The 23,875-nt window shown below is 44.1% G+C and overlaps 1 protein-coding gene across 1 annotated transcript in view; it reads left to right on the top strand.

Annotated features, from left to right (window-relative positions):
• The window catches only part of Dapp1 (dual adaptor of phosphotyrosine and 3-phosphoinositides 1), a 51,401-nt gene that overhangs the window by 9,674 nt on the left and 17,852 nt on the right, over window positions 1–23,875 (top strand). The window contains exons 2-4 of the mRNA XM_027395799.2: window positions 7,264–7,386; window positions 11,444–11,577; window positions 23,475–23,605. Coding sequence (XP_027251600.1) covers window positions 7,264–7,386; window positions 11,444–11,577; window positions 23,475–23,605 — 388 coding nt within the window. The remainder of the gene's footprint in view (window positions 1–7,263; window positions 7,387–11,443; window positions 11,578–23,474; window positions 23,606–23,875) is intronic.

The following is a 23,875-nucleotide window of genomic DNA, read 5'->3' on the forward strand; positions in this document are numbered from 1 at the left end:
TGGATGGGAGCCAGCCATTCCAGGGAGCACTAAAAAGGAGTCACACCCTAACAAAGCCTAGGTCTACTACTTTCTGTTTTTTGTTTGTTTGTTTGTTTTGTGTCCCCTCCCATGGGGTGGACTTTGTTTTTTTGTTTTTGTGTGTGTGTGTGTGTGTGTGTGTGTAATAGAAGAGGTTGTGAAACCCTTGAGACTCACAGATACCTTCTAATTCCTCCTTTGTTTGCTTGAATGCTGCGTATTTCCAAAGCTGTCTGGGTTTGTATCTCTGTTCCAATTGTTCTGACCCACACCTGTGCCTTTCACCTTTTGGGTTGATACTTGACACTTTGCAGGTGTCAATGCTACAGTGCTCAGGGGTTAGGCCACCTACTTCACCCCTCCTTTTGGAAGGGAGCCCCTTAGGAGCAGGGCTGGAGGCCATTGATTTTACCTTTCCCGTGTGAGCCTACTTTTTGTCAAAGAGCAGATGTATAAGCAAGCGTTTGTTGACTAGGCAAGACTAGAACTCACGGCTGCTGACTTCAGCCTGGTGATGCCATACCCTCCTTACTCAGTCCCCTTCCATCCAAGGCTCTTTACTGGTCATCTAAACCAATACTGGTTGAAACCATGCAGTAGAGACGATCGAGATGGAATAAGGACCTACCTGTGACATTCCTGGAGGGTTAGGGCGCTTTTCTGTGCCCACAGGGGTGGGTTGCCACTGGCAAGCATAGTCCTAAGACAGCTAACCCCAAACCAGCACTTTCTGAGGGCTACAAGGGCAATCACAGTGAGTACACAATTAACTTAGTTCCCCTCAGAGACAGAGCCTTCTGAGGGAACCTTGGGTTTGGGATCCTTGACCAGTCAGAATGCTTTTCCCAGTGCAAACTAAGCGTTTCCTCTGGGGAATGACGCCCTGACACTGTGCAGGCTGGCCTGGGGACTGAACACGAGGAACCTGCAGGGATGAGATGCAATTTCTACCCCTCTCTCCAGTTAGTGGCTGTGTCCTTCAGCTGCTTCAGTATCTAACTCCTCTGGGCATATGAATCTGCCTCAGGGCTGCACTGTGAGTTTCTCTTTGTGTGACTGCTGAGCTCTTCGCCTTCGTCCTCTAATGACTAGGTTGCTCTCTCTGTGTTCTCTACATCACTGCTTACTGCTCCTAACTGCCCACAACACACATCTCTTTTTTTTTGCCTGTTGTGTGAGCTTTCTTCCTCATCCTTTCTTCAGTCTCTTGTCTCCTTTGATTCCACTTGGAGGCAGGTCCTGATGAGAGAGACGACTACCCCTTCCCCCGCCTTGTTTTCATTCATTCTTTCCCTCATCTTTTGAGATTTGGGTTAACATGTAACCTAGCCTGGTCTTGAACTCTTCATCCTCCTGTCTAACTCCCTTGCCTGCTGGGATTACTGACCTCCATACCATGCCCTGCTGTATCTCTGTGTCTTTGATTCCTGTGACTCTGAGTCTCAGCACCTCTCCCTCCATGTCTATGTGCTTCCATCGCCCAGAAGTTCTGGTCTCATTCCTCAGATTCCCCTGACAGGTTGATCCTGCCGCTTTAGTTGTGCCTCTGCTGTACCCCGTGTCTGTTTCCTAAAGCCTGAGGCAGCTAGCCTCACCATTTAACTCTGCAAGTAGGGTGCATAAGTGGGACGCTTAGAGCAGTGATGTGGAAAGTCCCAGCCATGCTGATTCCATCACCGAAAACTCCCTGCTGGAAAGACCGTGGGGAGACTCTGCCTCCCCCGGACAGTGCTGCGCCTACCTGAGCTGTTTTTGAACTTCCTCAACCCTTTGTATAGCTTCTGCTCGCCTCTCTCTACTTGAGAAGTTAAGTTCAACCCTGTGGGTGTGTGCATTCACATGTTGTTTTAGGCAAGACCATCTTGCTTGGATATAGCCTGACTGTAATACCAACTACAGCCCTGAGAGCTCTTGAGCTAAACAAGAGACATCTTTATATTACATTGACAATTTACAATGACACACAGAGAGGCCAAGAGCTTTGTCTTTCACACAGTTGAAGCATCCAGCTCGGACTCTGCGTACAAATGAACACAGATGAAATCAATGCCCCAACAGTTCCATGGAACAACTCAGGAGCCGAGGTCAGATCAACCCGAGTGAAGACAGCTTGTATCAGGAAAGCCCAGTGGAGTCATCTCACATTTTGTCAGCCCTGTGTTCACAGGAACGTGGAGCCAAACTGTAGGTTAAGCCACAGATCTGTGCCATGGCTTTCGAGAAGGAGAGTGACACAGCATTACACACTTGTCATTTCAGGACATGTCACTGGCACTCAAAAGTGAAAACAAGAAAGAAAATTGTTAGTACTTATGCTAGCTGTTCAACTCCAGAGCCTTTATCTAATTTCCTATAACCAGGGTTTCTATTCCTGGTTTTGATTCAAATGTCTGTCCCTTTATTTTGTATTTATTTATTTATTGATTGGTTGATTGATTTTTTGAGACAGGGTTTCTCTGTGGCTTTGGAGGCTGTCCTGGAACTAGCTCTTGTAGACCAGGCTGGTTTCGAACTCACAGAGATCTGCCTGCCTCTGCCTCCTGAGTGCTGGGATTAAAGGCACACGCCACCTCCCAGCTGTCTGTCCCTTTATACCTCTCAACAGAATCCAAGTTCCAGATCACTGCTCGTTACCAGGAAGGGGGGTGTGATTAAATACATTAATAACCTGCAGGCATGGGTTGATAAGATATTTTCTCACCGAGAAATACTCTAGGGCTGAGGGTGTTGTTTAGTAGTAGAGCACTTAACATGTAGAAGGCACAGTTCAACCCCCAGGAGGGAGGAAAAAGGGAAAAAAAAAAGATACCTTTAATTAGTATGCAAACCAGCAGTTTTTCCAACATTACTTCGCATTACTCCCCAACATGGACCCTGTCTGTGCCTCACTCAGCTAGGCACTCTGCTGTCCTTATGCACCATGCATGAACTGGTCCCAATGTCTGTGCTTGTGTACTGTCCTCTTGAGATGTCCTTTCTCTCACTACCTAATAGATCAAATATCTGTTCTAAAGCCCAGACCACGATTGTCTTCCTTCATGAAGTTTCCCTGAATCTTCCCTACCTTCCATGAGATCCAGTACCATACAACACTAAGACGTCAGCCACAGGGCATTTCTGATTGTGCTAACTTGAAGATCCTTCTCCTTGCCTTTCCGTACTGAACCCAAGAGCCTTGCTTTTTTCTCCTGATGGCAAACATCCAACTCAAACCATTAGGGCTCCAGAGGTGAATGGAAGTTCTTAGGATCTAAGGTCTTTCATATTCATTTTTCTCAGATTCTTAGCAGGGTAATAGTTGCTTGAGCCTCAACAGCTCTGGGGCCTAGGGGACAAGAAATACATTAATAGCAAGGTCTCAGGTGCTGAAGATGTGGCTAGCCTATATTTTGAGTAGCAAGGCTTTGAATTCATTTCCAAACTCCAACAGCAACTCATCAGTGGTCTGGTAGTGAATTTAGTTGTTTATATAAATAATTTCTCAAAATAAACATAAAAATATTGAAGTAAATAGCATGTAGGAGGATAATTTTTTTCTTGCAAATTTCCTTTTTGGGCATGCTTTATTTTCATTTTTTTGAGAGTATTTCTTGGTGTACCCCTGGCTGTCCTGGCAGTCACTCTGTAGGCCATGCTGTTCTTGAACTCACACAGATTCGCCTGCCTCATACCACCTGGCTTGGGTGTGCTTTTAACATATACATAGGTGTGTGTGAACATGCAATGATACATACCATGTGTTATTTCAAAAGTTTTAAAGTCTATTCTTCAAATGACAGAGCATAAATGAGGCATAAACTTAGACCAACAAATTAAAGTAATAAAATCCAAAGGAAAAAGCAACTTCGTGTTTGCAGCACACTGGAGCAATCTTCTAGAGGATTCTACCATGAAAAGGTACTGGGATGAAGGCAGGAGGGGCAGAGTTAAAGACAAACTTTCTGGATCCAGCCAGTGTTCTCTGTGGTTGAGTTTATTTCCTGCATCTCACTGAGAAGCAGCTATGAAAACTATTTACTGTGTGGGTGTTTCCTAATTTGCTACTGTATCATGGGAGAGATAATACCACTGTTTCCTTCAAGGTCAACTGCTAGCTTTGATATTCTTCTAAACCCAGTGCAAATGTTCTGTTCCAGTCTGATTCGTCTGTGCTCTGTTACTGCCACTGACCTTGAGACACACTGTGAAAATGGATAAGCCATAGGGATAAAAGGTGGCTATAACACATTGCTTCTAAAACACTGTTATCAATAGTAGTTTCTTGACCTTCTGGTTTCTTTAGAGAAAGACCAAAAGACTTGAAGAAGGACAATAAGCCTTATTCTAAACTGCACAGCCATATACTAGTAACCAGCAGCTAGGAGAATGTCTGGCATATTAGTGATATATAACTTAGTAAAGCTTGTGGTTTCTTCTCTTTTGAAGAAGTTAAGGGATTGGGGAAAATATACGCTAGAAGATAACATCTCAATATATGAAAATAAGGTTTTTCGCTCTGGATATTGTGACTCATCATCTTGATGTGTGACAACCTTAAGTTCCTGCTGGCAGGGGACCACGAAGTTCCTAAGCTAAAGCAGTTGGAACAACTAGAGCTACTAAAGAAGAGATTCCAGCGAAAGCATGGCTTCTTCTCACAGCATTGCTTGCTCTGTTCCCCATGTTCCTGGGTCCAAGGTGGATGCTCACTAGCTGTTTTCTCTTAGTGTTGCCCACTAGTCGCCTGGTTTCTTACTTCACTTCATGCTAGAAGTATCAGTCTTGCAGAGGTACAGAGAAAAATGACAATGGGGAGCTTTTGTACACAGCAGGCTCTTTGTGAGCTCCCTCACACAATTCTGTGTGAGATCCCTCATGCAATTCTTAAGAGACTGGGGCAAGCTCAGGCCACCTTGTGTGTGCCCCACAGCAAGACCAGAAAAACATGGGGCTGTTCCGTTTGGCCATCGGAACTTAGCTCTTAGATGGAATTCAAAATGCAAAACGTGAAAGGTATTGAGAGATGAGGGCTCTGGGTGGTAAAGGAAACAAAAGCCTGTGATAAAAGAAGAAGTTGAAGTTGATGGACGGGCAGAAAAGGGAACACATCCCAGGTGCTTCCAGCTACGTGTATTGCTCCACCTATGAGAGGATTCTGCTGAAGAAAGAGGCACTAGAAAATGCAGGTTTCGGAGACTGGAAGATGTATGTAGCAACTTCCTTTCACAATCTCAAGCTTATTCTTTACTGCTCAGGCTGACAGGTTGTGCCACAGCCACATCACGATGGATGCCTGTGCTGTTGACAAAAAGCTGTTCCTTCAGATGCCTTCTTAACTCCACTTATCTCATCATGCTGGCATTGTCGGCAGGACCAGCCATCTCTGCCTCACAGTCACCAACACCTTGGGACTGGAGGTCACTGTAGCTGACAACCACCTCTAGTCCCTAGCTTTCTGTTATCTGCAGTAAATGGAAATGATACAAATTAGAATAAGGAAAGCATACCACAACGAAGAATTTGCTAGGTATAGTTGGGTGAATCTCACCACTTCGTGACAGTACTAGCCTACTGAGTCCTACTGTATTTCACTGGTGTGAACATGAGCAGTTCTCACCTATGATGAACAGCTATTGTTACTCTGTCTTTGGATATAATGGAGCTAAGGTTCAGACTGGTGAAACAATTGCCTAAGGTCTTGCTTCAAGTGAAAGGTATGACCTGGATTGGGACCTAGGCAACAGGACTCCAGGGTCCTGACAGCAGTTACCACCCTGCACTGTCACAAGGATGTGCTGAATGACCAATTGAAGGACCTATCACTAGGAGATAGGTCCAAGGTGCAGAGCCATGGCCTACAATGCTCTTATCCATATAGAATTAGGGAGTGATGGTTGAGGGCCAGAACTGATTGTGAACTCAATTCATGGGCTATTTCTGAGGAGACACAGTTGTGTGGTAAACTGCCTCCTGGAGAAAGAAACAGGGAAACTGAGGCTCAAGGATAACACAAGGGCTTTTTTTTTTCTGTCTTCTCTTAACCACACATATGTATTACCTTTTCTAAGCCACAAAGATCAATTAAAAACGCAGGCCCATGAAAAGATAAATTTGAATCTCCTTGGGACTTTCCCAGCTCCTCGGATATTTGTCAACTTGAAACAGTGTCTGTTTGACTTGACAGACCAATGCTCACTATAAAACACCAGGGTTCTTGGTGCCCAGCTTCATTGTTCCCATGACCATGGACTGTAGGGCAGTTTGGGTTTTCTCCCCATCAAACTGTCCTGCTCTTGGGAAAGTGTGACAGGGGGCAGAAGGAAGAGAAGTGGTCAATGGTCTTACAGTTGTTTTATTTTTACTTCTTTTTCTTTTTCCATTGTCATGTTTGTGTGTATGTATGCGTGCATGCCTGCACGTGTGTGGACACATGTTTATGTTGAGGAGAAACATGTTTATGTTGTGGAGGCTTAGTTGATATTGGGAATCTTTCTCTGTTAGCTCTTCCACATATTTGAAGCAACGTCTCAATCAAACCCAGAGCTTGTGGGTATGGCTAGTCTTGTGAGCAAACTTGCTCTGGAGATCCCCTCTCTATCTTCCCAGGCTATAGGAACAGGCAAACTCTAGGCCTCAGGCTTGTGGGACAAATATTTAACCACTGAGCTGTCTCCTGGGCCTCTACTATGGCTACTTTAGCTTGGTCTCTTTAAACAACAGTATTAGCTTGCCGGGCTCCCTTACAAACTTGGATGCTTTGCCAAAGAATAATCCTCTCCTTCACAGCTTTGAGGGCTAGACACTCAAAACCGAGGCATCTCTGAGGCTGACTCCCTGGGAAGGCTATGAGGAAGAATGAGTTTGAGGTCTCTGGCTCTCTGGCGCCTTCCTTGTCACACAGCATACTCATGTATGGAAATCCCTCCAGCTTTCCCTTTTTACAGGAGGATCCCAACCACACTGGATTGAGCCCACCTACTCGCCTCGTTTTCACTTCTCTCCATATAGGGTCATACTCTTAAGAACTGGAGGTTTGGATGGTGTGAGAATTGTCAGGACATAATCAGCCTATATCACACTGCTATGAGCCACTTCCATCCCTCACACTCATCCAGGGGCTACCTGTCCTCTTGCTGGGACTGAGAGCTTGGCCTCTGGCATCCTTAAGATGGAAACTATTTCTCGTTAATCTTTGAGAGGAGACTCCAGTGAAGGCTCACCCACGGTTCATCCTGAAGGAAAGCGCTGTTCTGTTCTTTGCAGGTGGTATCATGGCAACCTCTCAAGGCATGCGGCTGAGGCTCTTCTCCTCTCCAATGGTCGTGATGGTAGCTACCTGCTAAGGGACAGCAATGAGCAGACTGGACTCTATTCGCTCTCCGTGAGGTAGGTGCTTAAGGACTTGGTATAGTTCATCCCATATGTCACTTTTTCACTTTACAGCACTCACACTGTAAACAACAGAAACTCCCTGGTTCCTAGTGAGTCACCAGATTAAAGGATTACAAACTCTGAATGGTAAGACTGTAAAGAAATCTTCCCAGGGCTGGAGAGGTGGCTCAATGGTTGAGAGCATTGGGCTTTGGAAATGACCCAAGTTAGGTTCCTAGCATCCATGCCAGGTAGTTCACAATGGTCCAAAACACACACACACACACACTCTCTCTCTCTCTTTCTCTCTCTCTCTCTCTCTCTCTCTCTCTCTCTCTCTCTCACACACACACACACACACACACACACACACACACACACACACACATTCCTTCCTTGTTCCATTCACTAGCAGGAAAAATATGTCAAAACCAAAAGAGACTTTGGGAATTATTTAATCTTAATCCATCACATGAAGGCCCTGAAACCCAAAGTGGTGGGCTGTTTGGCTTTGCTCAGTGAACAATGGACTGAGTTCCTGGACTGGGCTCCTTTTTGCTTTTCCTTTCTTGCCTGGGAAAGCCAGAATGATTTGTAACCATGAGTTTTCATAGTCATAGACTCAAGAAGACAATGTGCAACTTTAAATTTTTTTTCCTATGGACTCCATTTCCCCAAGTGGTGAGTTCATCTAGCTCCTCCAAGTTGCACCTGGCTTATAGTCTTCAGCCCCTCCCTGGTACCCTGGCAAGCAGAGAGTTTTCTTGTGTTCTTGTAGCTTTGGCTGGACATGCATGCAAAGGTTCTACAAGTTTTCCTGGGCCACTAATAATGGCCATTGTATGACTGTGGTACCATCTCCACAAATCCAGGAACCCTTGAAGGAAATCACAAGTTCCCTTCTCAGTGCAATCCCTCAAGTCAGCCTGAAATACAGATGTCTGTTGCAGTTGGGGTTCCTGTCTGGAACTCAGTATTTCATCATCCCTCCTTGCCTCTTCCGCTTTTCTTTCCTTTCCTTGCTGTGGTAGCACTAGGGTCCCGACTCTCCCAGCTGCCATTTAAGGACCAGTGTCAGCTGAAGATGCCACTTGAGTTCATGCTATGTGGCCTTGCATGGTGTATGCAGCATGGATGTTTGCTGCCTTCCTGGCAGCCAGAACATATTGCTCTGATGTCCTCTTCTGTGGGCAAAAAGAATTCTCTTTCACAGAGCTCATGTGAAGAGGTCAGGCCCACATAGAGATTCTTCCTACTTTAAGATGAACGAATGTAACGATGTAAGATCCACAAAGTCTCTTCACGACTCCATCTAGATCTGGATGACTGGAGCAGGGATATACACTCTATGGGATGAGGTTTGGGCATCTGTGAATGCTGCCTGCTGCACCTTTGATTTCCTAGCAGTGAGTCTACTCGCCTATTTAAAGGGGAGAGGGAGAGACAGATAGAAAATGAGGGACGATTTAGGCAGCCTGGTTGGAGGGGTATATCTACTAATATTTTGATGTCACCCTGGCAAGTTTTATTTGTAAATTTTCTAAATAACAGGACTAAAGGCTATGGTAATAGCTAAGTCTATGCAATAAAGAATAACTGAGTTTGACTCCCATTTAAAAAATTGAGCATGTTAGTATGTGCTTATAATCTAAGAACTAGGGAGGAGGACACAAAAGTATCCCTGGGGCTAACTGGCCACAGCCAGCCTTGCTGTATCCATGAACTCCAGGTTCAGTGAAAGACTTTGCCTCAAAAATTCCAGGTAGAGCGGGAGGTAGGGGCACACGCCTTTAATTCCAGCACTTGGGAGGCAAAGGTAGGTGGATCTCTGTGACCAGCCTGATCTACAGAGTTAGTTCCAGGACTGGCTCCATAGCTACTGAAAATCCTTGTCTTGAAAAACAAAATGAACAGACAAAAAAAATCCATAGAGAAGATGCGTGAGAAATGACACCTGAGGCTAACCCCTGGCTTCCACAAACATGTGCCCACATGTGCTTATGAGAACACATATGCTTGTGAGAACACATGTGTATATATATACACACAGAAAACAATAAAGCATAGGAATACAAAAAACTACCAATCCAACATGGAATTCTGTTTTAGTGGGGAAAGAGTCTTGCTTTCTCTTATTGATGCTGTATTGCATGGTTCTCCCAAATATCTCAAATAAACACGTAGAATTATTGGATCACAGATGTAATTAGTGTTTTATCTGTGTGTGACTCATCTAATCACAAGCTATTTATGAATAGATTGCATGCATTTCATTTTCCCGAAAAATTAAAATGTAAACCATTGGTTTTCATTACAAATATTTGGTGACACTTGCTGGGGAGGGGCTCAGGGATTACCAGCAGAGGTGACAGAACCCTTAGGCCAGTTGTTTAAAGGTATGATTATTTTTTATTAATTTATTTGTTCATTGCCTCAATAATAGATATTTGAAAGCATGCATTCTGTACCAGCCATCTTAATCCAAAGACCTATAATCCCTAAGTATAATCCCTAAGTATAATCCAAGAAGTATAGACCCATAATCCCTAAATCTTGCTATGAAGTAGAGAGCAGTAGTAGCATGAAAGAAGGCAGGCTAGGTGTTTGGATGATGGAGAAATAAAATGGCACTCAGTGTGAGCCAGAATTACCATGTAATACAGGTGAGAAGGTGGAATTTACAGGAAAACTCAATGGGTAGCCAGAAACTCAGTGGGTAGTGAGGGTTTCTACCAGCAGAGACCAAGGAGAAGGTGACAGGGACATTGGAGTTCAGGAGCAAAGGTGGAAATAACTCCTAGATGGAATAACAGCAGCAGGTTCGGATGGACAGGGATCCTAAAGCAGCCTCCCCTGACAGCAGCATCCACTGACAGCCCTTAGAATCTAAATTCTGATGGAGGGCCCACCTTCTACATGCTGAATCTTTGTCTGGGGGTTTTAACAAACCTTACAGTTGACTCTAATGATTCCAAAGTTGGGATGTGGATGACACATGGGAGGTGAGGCTAGGAAGCTAGAATGGGGACAAATAAAGTGAGGGTGATTTTATGTAATTCTTTTTATATAAAATGATGGGGAATGTACTTCTCTGTATGTTCATCTTATTGATTGTTGAATAAAGTACTGTTTGGCCAATGAGGCAGCAAGTTAGATGGGACTAGGAGTCGAGGAGGATTCTGGGAAATGTAGTAAAAGGAAGTCTTGTGATATAGGCAGGAAGTGACATAGCAGGCAGACTCAGAATATAAGCAAGGACAAGAAGGAAGTCTTTCCTTTTCTCTTGCTCTTCCTCCTGGTCTCTGCTCTGGAATCGCCATGTGATCTGCCGGCAAGAGAGAGCACCAGTGGGAGGTGTCCTCGATAAGATAAGTCTTATAAAATATATAGATTTATGATAATTAAGACTGAGCTAGCATATAAGAAATCCTATTCGATTAGCCAAGCAGCATTTGTACCTAATATAAGTCTCTGTGTGTTACTTGGGACTTTAACATGGAGGTGGGCAGAATTCAGGCAGCCTGGTGTAAAGCTCCCACATGGCAGCAGGACTTGGGCGGCTTGACGGAAAAACTTATTGTAACAATAAAAAATGACAGCCTTAGAAATGTGACACTTTATTCAGTAGACAATCACACAGCTAAGGGAGGAGAAGACAATCACACAGCTAAGGGAGGAGATGACCATCACACAGCTAAGGGAGGAGAAGACTAGGGATATGTAACTCACTGATAGAAGCAGACTTCTGACTGATTCCCAGACAAGGGAGGGCCAAGGACAAATAGGTCATTTCTGTCACCTCTGCCTTCCTGAATTCATGCCATTTATGGACATTAATGTTCAAGAACCTTTTCAGACAGTCCAAGAGAAGGTGGGGGAACTGTCTCTTCTCTCTGGGAGAGTGAAAAGCTGAGTGTGTTTTCTGCCAGAAGAAATGTGTAACTCTCATGGATTTTGATAGGTTTGTGTTCCGCAATCTCAGACTGAAGGCGATGCTCACACATTGCTATATTAGCCTTCAAAAAGAATCATCTTTTGTTAAATAACATTAAACACTTTCTTTTTCTTTCAGAGCCAAAGACTCTGTCAAACACTTTCATGTTGAATACACTGGGTACTCATTTAAATTTGGCTTCAATGAATATTCAACTTTAAAGGATTTTGTCAAGCATTTTGCAAATCAGCCTTTGATCGGAAGTGAGACAGGTAAGCCATTCGTCCAGTTTTTGTTGCTATAAACAACTGCCTGGGATGTGTGATTTATTTAAGAAGAGTATTATAATTCATATCTCTGTGTGAAACTTCCTTGGAATCTGGTGACTTCTGCTGGGGCTAAGAACTTGCATAGTGAGAGCCAGGAGATAAATACATCAAAGACCAAGCCCTCACCACAGCCCAAGCTTGCCTGGAACATGTGATCTTTCTGCCTCGGTCTCACAAGTGCTGGAGGTATAGACATGCACTGCCACACCAGGCTCACGTCAACATCTATACCAAACCCATTCTTGGTATAATCCATTAGCTCACTAATCCATTAACAATATAATAGATTGGTATTTCATGATTGGGATTAAGTCCAAATCACCTCTAAAAGTTTGATCTGGTCCTTCGGTTTAAATGTCATAATAAAAATTAAATCTAACATTAGTATTGAAGAAGACAAATTATATTCAAACCATAGTATAAACTATAGACTTGACCTCTAAAATACTGTTCCAGGAAGAAGAACTGATGGAGATTTCAATAAATTTTATCCTTGTTACTCTTGAGTTTTATGCCTGTGGTGGGAAATTGTTATGTTGAGAAACAATTTTATACTGCTGTGCCATATAGAACATTAAAAAAATATGCATATGAACAGTCTAGAGAGATGGCTCAGCCGTTAAGAGCACTTGCTGTTCTTGTGGAGGACCTGGGTTGGTTCCAAGAACCCACATCAGGCAGCTCACAACTGTCAGTAGCTTCAGTTCCAGGGGATCTAACACTCTCTTCTAGCTTCCTGGACATGGGCATGCATGTGGTACTCATGCAAACAAGGGCACACACATACACATAAACAAAACTAAATACTTCTTTAAATGTAAGTATTATGATTTCAGCACCCTCTCTAGGTGAAAACAAGGGATATTCTACATATATTCTACAAAGTACATAATTCTCAAAACATATCAACAGATTGATGGAATATTAAAAGCTCACATAGGCAGGAAGATCTTCATCAGTTTGAGGCCAGTCTGAACCACGTAGTTAGTTCCAGGCCAGCCAGGGCTACATAGTGAGACCTGATCGAGACTCAATATCTTTAGAATGTTCTATTGTATCACACATACAGTAAAGAAAACACAAGCCAAGAAAGATTTTTTTCCTTATCATTTTAGGCATGAGCACTGGTAGGAAACTGTGCCTGTGACATGAAACTGATATGGTTAGAAACATTCTTTTTGCATGTAGGTGAGACCCAGAGAACTTAATTTGAAGCATTTTCAAAGATAAATTTCATGTGAGATGTCTACAGCGATCAAGTGCTCAATATTGAAAATGTTGCTTAGAAAGCATTTTCTTTTTCCTTTTCTTCTTTTTTTCTTTCCTTTCTTTTTTTTTTTTTTTTTTTTTAAGACAGGTTGACTTTGGAGGCTGTCCTGGAACTAGCTCTTGTAGACCAAGCTGGTCCTGAACTCACAGAGATCCTCCTGCCTCTGCCTCCAGAGTGCTGGGATTAAAGGCATGTGCCACCACCTCCCGGCAGAAAGCATTTTCTCTGAACAATAAGGGCTCATATCTGTCACCTTGGTTCCTTACAAAGTTTTAGGACTGTACTTTTGTATGTATAACTTGGAAGGATTTGAAATTTCCCATTTCAGTAGTTAGACAAACTGGAATAAAAATTTAGAGAGAAAGCCATTTTGTCAGCCAGCATTTAATTGGTGTAACAGATATTAATACCTGAACTATTAATACCTAAATGGACGTGTAAGTAGGAAAGTTTTATTTTGTCTGATGACTTCAGAGGTTTTGGTCCATGATGCTTTATTCCATTGTCATCATGATGGGAACACACAGCAGTGAGAAACACTCAGCTCATGACCTGGAAGCAAATGGCTGAGTCCCATTTACTATCTCCTTCAAGCGCACATGACTTTTTCACACTGGTTTCACCTTTTCGTAAGGCCAAGCAGGGGGCCGCACTTGTAAGCTTTCCGGCAGTCCAGCACACAGTGTGCTAGCCCTTGAATTATCTAATGTGTTGCAAATAAGTAAAAGGTGGCCCACGTCTGAATTTATGGCTTAGAATTCCAGCTTTATTTACTCTAAATGATGAAAAATCTCAGTTTATCAACAGTGAGAAAACTTAGTAATGCAGCCAGTCATCATGAATTTGTTCCTATCAGTTTCTCAGTAAACTCCCGCATGGTCTTCGTGCTCGCCAGTGTTGGGGGAGGGGAAGAGCTGCCGTCACTGGTTTCTGCGTTTGCATTTGTGTCTCTGGGACAGACCCCAGGATGAGTCAGTGTCTAGCACAGATGAAAGACACACAGAAGCCACACAACAGTCGCATCTCTTTGTACTGAAAAGACCAGGTCTGTGGTAGAATATTCTGAACTTGTACCTTAAGCTTTAAATCTCTCTTTCCTGGTGGAAACCTTCTGGGTCAGCCCCGACAAAGATCTCCATCTTTAGCCAGCACTGTTCTCATGAACAAACGCACTCGGGGATATTCATCCTCTGTTATCTGGACCTAAGCAAGCATTTCAGTTTCTCTAATCCCTGCCCTGCAGATTTATTTACTGGTTATGTTTAACCCCACACTGGATTTTATCCAATGCTTGGTTTCTTGAAATGGAGAAGAGTGAAGCCAGGACTACCTCTCCTTTTGTACCCCGCCCTGCGCCCCATATTTGCTGTCAGTGTAGGCGTGTGAGTAAATGATTACGTGAAATAGCAGATATTTATGAGGAACCCTGTAGCCATCAAAACCATTATCATTGTCTGCCCACCTTCTCTTCTCCCCAAGCAAAGTCGGTTTTCAGTTTTGTCATTTAAACTTCTATCTTAGACACTATTAAAATCTCTTTTATGGTTCTCTGTGCTCATTACTGGGCCTTCTCAAAATTAGGGAAAGGTGCACATCCTGCCTTTGGGCAGACTTCAAGGCAGGCTATGACAAAAGTGAGTGTAGTGTATTTTGAATGACTTTCCCACCACAGTGCGGTCACCTTCACGCGGCATTTGGAGCAATGTGCCACCTCCCTATAAATACACTCTCCTGACTAAAGAACTCTCATGGCTGAGTGTAGTAACACTTGCAATTCTAGCCCTTGAGAGGCTAAGACAAGAGGATTACAAGTTCAAGGTGAGCCTGGGCTACGAAGCAAGGTAGAGGGCAGCCTGGACTGGATAACAAGACCCTGGCTTTAAAGGGGGAGGGGTGACTAATGTGCCAGGATTTACAATTAGAGTTTATAGAGTGGTTCTCCAAAGTTAAAACTTTCTGTGCATTATTGCCACGGCTCCTGTTTCACTTATTCTAGGAAACTAAGGTTGTTATCCTGTCCACTGGCTGTCCTCTTTCCTATCCATTATCTGGCAAACAATTTGCTGCTTCGGGGCTTGATTCAGCTGATGGATGTGGACATTGGGTTAGAATACATCATTACCCTTGCTTATCTGTCCCCACCAGATGAAGGCAAAGCCACTAAGGCTTGTACAAGGGACAAAACCCATGACACTCGAGTGTTCTAATCTGCCCTCTGTGGGAGTAATAGGCTTCCGGAGAACAAGATAGCATGCTGAAGTCACGATGACTGTTAAGCCTAGAAGCGCTGCAAAAGTCACAGAGTCACCGCTGTAACCACGAGGAATAGTGAATGGAAAACAGGATGCCGCCTTCTAAAAATAGTCCCTTTCTTCTGGTTCACTTACGCATTAGCTCCTGGTGGGCACGCCTGTACTCCCAAGTTCAAAGTCTGCCCGGGCTTCATGGCAAGGCCCACCCTGGAAATCTGAAACAGAAGAGCACCTGTTGCTACCTCTGAGTGATCAGGAATCTCCAGGATCACTTTGCTGTGCTTTGGAAAAGGGCACAGAAAAACTACTTGTTCACCCATTGAACAAGGCCCTTCCAGAACTCTGTTCTCTTGAACTTCCAAAACCAGACCTAAAATTCACTATTTTAGGTCATTCCTGTTCTTTAGTCCCAGGATCAGCTTTGCCCTGCCTTGCCTAAGAGCATGCATTTATAAAGAGGCTCTGCTTGGCGTGGTGGCACAGGCCTGTAATTTCACTGAGGCAGGAGAATCACAAGTTCAAGGCCAGACTAGGAAATTTAGCAAGATACTATCTCAAATTTAAAAAATAATACTAAAGTAAGAAGGGGCCGGGTGGCTGGGTCTATACTTTGGACGTCCAGTGCTTGCCTGACATGCACAGTGCCCTAGGGGAAGGTGACACTGGTGGGAATGCTACTGCCTCTGCGGGCAACAGGATCCCATGTGTGCTCTACAGCTTCAGTAGCATGACACCAGGGATGCTTGGTTGCAGGTCACAGAAAACCTTTGTCTTAAAGGCAGGTGATTATGTTGGTCCAAAGGGACACAATGTAAGTGCCTATTTTCCCCTCTATTCCTGAAACACTCGGGATTTGTGCTTTTTAACCTGAAGAACACAGGCTCCCCATTCACACCTAACTCCCCTGCCAGCTGTGTGAACTCTAGAATTCTAACTCCCTGTGATCTCCGTTAGAGTTTATATTCATTCAAAGGTCTTTGTGTTAACATCCACAAAAACTCTGAAGATGTTTCTAGTCTTCAAAACTTTATCATTTCCTAAGGCCACAACCGAGCTATGCAATGGACTCACTTGCTTTTCCTCTAGCAGATTTGATAGTTGTACAATTTTTTTTATCTGCTTGTGTTAAACTATCTTATTCTTCATATTAGCACACTCTTGGAGAGGGGACTGTGGTCGGTTTTGTCTCGTAACGTATCCCAGAACTTGAAAGCATAATGCCAATCATTTTTTAGTAGACTTGGGTATTTCAGAAATGGTTTTAGTATAGTTAATTTTTACTAAGTCTTCCTCTAATTAGCTAGGTTTCATGCACTCAGTCATGAAAATGTAGACAGCATTTATATTTATATTGAAGTATCCAAGTGTTAGTAAAACAAAAAATGGCCCTTTTCTCATATTTAAATAACTTCCAGTGAAAGCTGTCATGAACATTTGCTTGTTTGTTTCTAATAACTGAAGTCACTTTAGTCACCTAACCCACATAGGCAAGCACACACAATGCTCCAAGTTGGGCCTCTGTTTGTGACTTCCCCAACTGGTGCAGTGCTGGACTCCCTCTATGGTTCTTTCCCAAATGTCAAATTGCCACTTCTGTCTTTTGCTTTAATGTGGGAATGCCCAGGTTCTTGGTAAAAAAAAGTCACAGCTGTTATTATTCACTTGTGGCACCAGCTGTCTTCCTCAGGTGAGAGTTTAAGAACTGTGTATGCTGCTTCTAGAAGTAACTTAATGGACAATTTGGAATTTTGCCAAATCACAGCTAGATGTCACTTCCTCCATTCATGCCGGCCAGACATTAATTTTTTTTTCAGTTAGTAAGTGAGGTGTGTTTGCAATGAAAAAGGTGGTGGGGGGTGTGAGTGAACTCACACTGTGGAGCGCTTAGCAGCTTCCAGGTATTCGGCTCAGGGGTTTTCACACATATCAAATTATTTAATCTTCCCAGCTGCCCACAAGAACACAGCAGTGACCTTATTTTCAGATGAGGAAATAAAAACAGGGGTTTTAAGTTGCTGGAGGCTCAGCGCTGACACTGGAATCCAAGCTAAGCATCATAAGGAACAGGTACTTTCCAGGCTTGCTACATGATGGAGACCTATTGTTCTAAAGAAGATGGATCGGTTTCAACTTCCACCTTCCCTGTTACAGATACTGCCCTGTATTTAGGTGAAATGCCATTTGAGAGATGCTTGAGAACTTTTACCACATTTACTTTATATATTTATTTATTTATTTTCAATTCACATGTGGAAGTCGGGGGAGATCTTTCTGGGGCCGTTCTCCCTCTCCACCACGTGGGGCCCAGTATGAATCTCAGGTCATCGGGTTTGTCATTGAGTACTTCACCCACTGAACCATCTCACTGGCCATCTCCTTCAAACTTGCATTAGAGAATAGAATCTTAGCATAAAAAGCTACCTGGAGCCGGGCGTTGGTGGCACATGCCTTTAATCCCAGCACTCGGGAGGCAGAGGCAGGAGGATCTCTGTGAGTTCGAGGCCAGCCTGGCCTCCAGAGCGAGTGCCAGGATAGGCTCCAAAGCTACACAGAGAAACCCTGTCTCGAAAAGAAAAAGATGATTGGAAGAGCCCTGGAGAGGGAAAAGGGAAGCAAGAATAAGAGGAGCTGGGGATGACGTCCTTCAAGGGAATGTCATAGTTCCAGGGAGCAGGACATTCACTGGTTACAAAGCTTCTCAGCATCTTGCTCCCACTGTGGGGCCCTTGTTTTTGAACTGCTTTCTAGGCAATTAGAAATGGAGGGGATCATTACTTTCTCCTTTACAAATGAACAAACAGACATGGGTGAGGAAAACAAAAAAACAAGCTGATAAGAAAAAAAAAAAAGAGCAAACATTCACATCCCCATTTCACAAGCTGCCCCCAGATGAATCCATTTCTTCAAAATTTGATGTATACATTCGGACTCTTGTCCACAATAGAGAGCAGTTTGCATGCAACAGAGGTTCCCATGGCAACGGCACCTGAGGCTGGGCATGACTGTGGTATGCTGAGCAGATCCACACATTCTCCATTTCACACTAGTTTCTGCCTTTTGCCAACCTCAGGAAAAATATGCTACCTCTTCGAGCCTCAAGCTTTGGTTTCATCAGCATCTAATGTCAAGCTTGTGGTAATAGTTCATACTTTGCTGCCTTCTTGTGAAGACAGGATGACTTCAGATGTGAAAGACGTTTAGAATGGTTCTTGACACAAGTGTTTGTGGTGTGCATAGTTTATGATCTATTAAAGCCACTGGAGAACAAAATAGTGAAGCAACCCTACTAGTTAGCTACAGAAGCTGGTTAGTGGCAGGACACACCTTTAATCCCAGGATTTAGGGTTGAGCAGTAGATGGATCTCTGTGAATTCAAGGCCACACTGACTACACAAAATTGATTCAGTCCTAAAGAGAAACAGCTCACACAAAGGTCAGACACCTTTAATCCCCGGACTCATGAGAGGTATTTAAGACAGGAACAGGGTCTCAGGGCTGGCATTCTTTCTCCAGCCACATTGAGGATAGGAAGGCATTCGTTCTTCATCCACGTTGAGAAGTGGCAGTGGTCTGAAGCTTGGTGAGAACTCGTGGAGACAGGATCAGCACTTTCAGCCTGAGCTAGAGGTAAAGGCTAGCAGCTTGCTTGCCTTGCTTCTCGGATCTTCAGCTTGAAGCTTGAACCCTGATATCAGTCTCTAGGTCTTTTAATTTTCACATTAAAGGTGTTCACCATTATGACTCATTTACGAAAGGCCATGGTGGTTATTAATTCTGTCAGACTCAAGACAGGAGCTGTGAGCTCTTTGGTATAGCATGAAGCAATTAATGACAGATGTGGCCATCAAATATTTGTAATGTTTCCTCAGTTTTAAGCCCTGGTACACTCATATGTGTGGTAGAATCAGGGGAGCACTCCAAAATCAGTGAGCTGACTTGGCTTAGACATTTGAATAGCACCTCCTTCTCTAGCTCTCTAGTCTACTTCCCTTTTCTTAGTGCATCTCTCCCTGGGAGGCTAAACATAGGACAGCAAAGCTGCTATGGCTGTAAATGAATGTTGGCTACTGTATGTCAAGAAGCACCAAGGCAGACCGGAAGAACTGGACTATTCATTTAAGACTCCCACCCCTAAAAAGCCACACCCCACTGGCAAGGACAGAAAAGCATATTGCAATGATATTTTCTGAACCCCAGAGCAGTAGAAACAAAACATGGATGACTACTATCTCATATTTAACTTAGTAAGCATGGATTGAGTGTCATCCACCAGATGGACACTGTTAGCCACTGTTTTTTTTTTTTATAGAAAGAAAATTATTTTACATGTCAATCCCAGGTCCCTTTCCCTCCCTAGCCACTGTTAAAATAGAGAGGTGAGTTAAGTATCATTTATTTTCTGTATATGAGGGTTTTTTTTTTTTTTTTTGTCTTCACATGTGCCTATACCACAAGTGTGCCTGATGCCCACAGAGATCAATCCCCTGGAACTAGAGTTACAGATGGTTGTGAGCCACCATGTATGTTCTGGGAACTGAACCCAGGTCCTCTGCAAGAACAACAAGTGCTCTTAACCCCTGAGTCATTGCTCCAGGCCCCTCAAAAACCATTCTTGTTCTCAAACACTTTATGTTTCAGCTAACTTTAGTGCATAAAATAAATAGGAAAATAAAAGTTTTCTAAGTGTGTGCCAAACTACATTCTGTTTGCAAAACAACACCCGAGGCCCGAGGCCATTTCTGTCTTTTTCTGAGTTTTGTCTAGAGTACATCTAGAGTTTCATCTAGAGGAGTCCCTTAGCACAATCATGGTGTTGGGTATGGAGTTATAGATGTCACATAAACTGCCACGTAAGCTGGTATCCATCAGTCCGTCCGTGTAGAATGCCTATGCTGGTTCAGATCTGATCATCTGAGAGCTGTATCTCTGCTGAACATGACTGAAGCCACGCTTCATGTCTGTGGCAGGAAACAACCTTCATGAAGTTCAGAAACTGAAGTGAAACTTGGAACCCCGTGGCCAGGGCAGGCAGTTTCTGATCTGCTTCCCTCTCCCTCCTCTGCCACACCCCCAACCCCAGCTCCACACCCAACCTCCTCCCAATGCTCTTTAAACGGACTCTCCTAACCAAGTCCTGTGCTTCCTTTGATTCACCAACCTAGAGCATCTTTCCCATAGAGTGAAGACGCTGTCTTGGGCTGTGAGTGGAAATCATGAGTTGTGCATCTCTAGCTGGCTAAGTTTTAAAACACTGGAGTGCAGGAAGAGGAGGGATGCTTTGGTGCATGCACCCAGAAGGCAAGGACAAGCTGAACAGGAGAGCAAAGGGAACCAGCTCAGTAGTCACAGCCAGTCTGGGGCTGTCAGTGATGGACATGTCTGCAGGGGCCTAGCTCTACTCTTCTCCAAAATGGACTTCGGGCCATGTTTGTGGAGCAGGAAACAGCAGTCAGCTTCTGCTGTAGTTGTTGAGCCTTCCTCCAGAAGAGGAGCCAAGTGAAATGAATCCAATTAGTACACACACACACACACACACACACACACACACACACAACACACACCCCACACACACACACACACACACACACACACACACACACACACACACACACACACGAGCTTGCACATACATGGACACGGAGGGGGACTTACAATGTGGGGCTAGAGAGAGGGCCCAGCTTGCTCTCCTTGCCATGGACCAGAGTTTGATTCCAAGCACTCAAATCAGGGAGCTGAGATGTCTGTAACTTCAACTCCAGGACGTCTGACACACTCTGACCTCTGCAAACACCAGCGTGCACATGCACACAAATACACACACACACACACACACACACACACACACACACACACACACCACACACACACACACACACACACACACACACACACACACACACACAAATAAAACCTTTAAAAAAAAGTTCTTAAAAATTTAGTCATTAGTGTTTCATTTAAGGACTTTTAAATGTTCTTTATCAAAGAATAATATTTGTTTTGTAATCTTTGTAATCTTTCTACAAACACCCTTTATCTAGTGCACAGCTCAGGCCTGTGAAGAAAGTTTGGCTATTTGCACTAGTTAGAGGAAGAACAAAAGCAGAGAAGCGCCAAGCTCGGTACAGTGGTACAAGGGAGGGGCAGTCCTACCTGGCCTTGACTGGTGAGTCCAGGGATCTTTCCACAGTGCCCGAGTGGCTGCCTGGCATATTGGTAGATGTGTTTCTTGGGCATAGGACATTAGCCCTGAGTTCACCCAGCATCTACAGACTGAGCAGTGTAGCCCTGACCTCAACCAGTGTCTACAAATGTGAACAGCCAGCATCTACAGGTGTGAGCAGTGTCCACATAGCCCCCCTCACCCAGTGTCTACAGACTGAGTGGTGTTCACAAAGCCCCCACCACCACTCACCCAATGTCTACAGATGTGAGCAGTGTTCACGTAGCTCCCGAGCCTGCTCAAAGGCTGCTCTTGACTTAGATGTCATGCTTTCGTTCTGACTCCTGCCCCACATATGACTGATGGATTCTCAGAAAGGGTCACAGTGATTAAAAAAACAGAAGAAAAGAAAAAGCACCAACAACGTGCAAGAGCAGGGCTGTGCTGTCTGATAACTGCCCAGCCATTTGTCACTATGAGCCCCGTGCTACTGACGTGAATGGATACACAGAGGGGCTCGGTCCTGTTCTTCTCTAAGGCAGCATCAGAGACCCCCTTCTTTTGTCTTTGCTAACACCCAACCCTCCTGACTTTGTGGCAGCCAGGGTATCTGACTTGACAGTCAGTCACGCATAAGCACTGTATAAGTCATGTGTAAGTCACATAAGCGCTGTACAGTGTTTTGGAGGGCACAGTTATTAACATTCTAGGCTTTTGCACCACCAAGGAGGTATTTTCTATCATTATTTGTCCCTCTTTTGCCCTAATTTGTGTCTATTCTTCCTATAGCTTTTTCAATTCATCTTTTCAAAGGTGGCCACCGATGGAGACTGTCACTCCTCCCCAGCTTCTAGCTTCTTTCTGCCCATCTTCATCCATTTGTTCACAATGCATCTTACGCCAGAAACACATTGACCTTGTGTTTCTGGTCCCTGGATCTTGACTATAATATTAAGAATAGGCATCCCATGTCTGCTGTGGTGGCCCCATGGCCAACACAAGTATTTGGCACAGAGCAGAGCAAATGACCTAAGGACTGAATTACTTATTTCCTTCGGGTCTTGTACAGTCCCAAATGGAGCTGCTATAGAAAAGACCTCTTAAAATAAAAATCAAAAAGGAGGCTGGGGGTAGAACCCAGTGGCAGAGAGCTCTCGCCTAACTCATCCAAGACCCTGGGTGTGATCTTTAACAATCCCACCCCCCACCCCCAGAAAATTAGCAAGAAGCCATTGCAATAGAGAAAAGGAAAAAGACTTCGGCCTTCTTTGTAGTCAAAGTTTCTAGTTTCTGGTTGACTGATCAGGAAGGGAAGTTCATGGGATGGGAAATGTCAGGATGCTGACTCAGAAGTCCTCTCAGTCTCTGAATGATGTTCCCAGGGCCTACTTGTCTGGGCTGACCCTCCTTTCTGCCTAGCCCCCTCTTCTAGATGGAAGTGGAAGCAATTACAAACAAGCTTTCGTCTGGTCTGCCCAGGCCATACTCACCCAAGTCCCAGGCTTCCTAATGGAGCTAGGAGAACACAGGGAGAGGGCTGGGAGGCCATGGTTTTGAGTCCCACTGATATGTTACATTTGTTTCAATGCTGCTGTGCAGAAAGGGCAGTGGCAAAGACCTTCCCTGTGCCCTGTGCTTTCTGCTCTATCTTCATGGCTCTGTTAAAGTCCACTTGCAAATTTTCTGGTTATTGCTTCAGTCTAGGTCAATCGCCAAGCTTCTTGTGAAAGCCTTTGTGAACACCCCACTTTGTCCACATTACTCTATGGATCTCATCACCCTGTTCATTTAAATGACTATATTGATTACTCATCCAAATCCTGTCTCTATCTCTGCATCCAAATGATGTGCCTTGTGTGAAGTCGATACTCTTGGAATGCTGAGAAGATGAGTAAAACAAGGCGGGGGAGTGAGAAGGTTCAGCTGGGAAGAGTGCTTGCTTCACAAGCCTGGTGACCTGGATTTTACCTCTGGAGTCCCATGGTGGAAGAAAGAAACTGACTCAAAGAGTTGTCCTCTGACCTCCACATATGACTCACACACACCGCAATCAATCAATACCAATCAATCAATCATCAATGGATAAATAGACTTTACAATCTAGCCAGTAATATTGAATTATATGTATACATGCATGTATATTTCTGTTTTCATTCAGGGACTCTGATTGTTTTGAAACATCCCTATCCAAGAAAAGTAGAAGAGCCTTCCATCTATGAATCAGTCCGGGTCCACACAGCAATGCAGACAGGAAGAACAGAAAATGACCTCGTGCCCACTGCGCCTTCTGTGAGTATCCATCATGCTTATCACTGAATGCCATCACACATGGCAAGAATTAAAGCTCATGAGCTCAGATGAACGTTCCAGCTTGGACAGAACCCAGTGGCATATGCTCATAATCCCAGCTCTTGGAACTCTGAACTTGAGAGTTGCTATGAGTTCAAACCTGGGCTAAATAGAGGGTTCCTTGTCAGCCAGAGCTGTCTTGTAGCATCCTGCCCTGTCTTGAAAAGCCATCAAACAAACAACAATACAGTGTATTCTAGAGGGTGTATA

The sequence above is a fragment of the Cricetulus griseus genome, assembly GCF_003668045.3.
Source record: "Cricetulus griseus strain 17A/GY chromosome 1 unlocalized genomic scaffold, alternate assembly CriGri-PICRH-1.0 chr1_0, whole genome shotgun sequence".
Classification (NCBI taxonomy): Eukaryota; Metazoa; Chordata; class Mammalia; order Rodentia; family Cricetidae; genus Cricetulus; species Cricetulus griseus.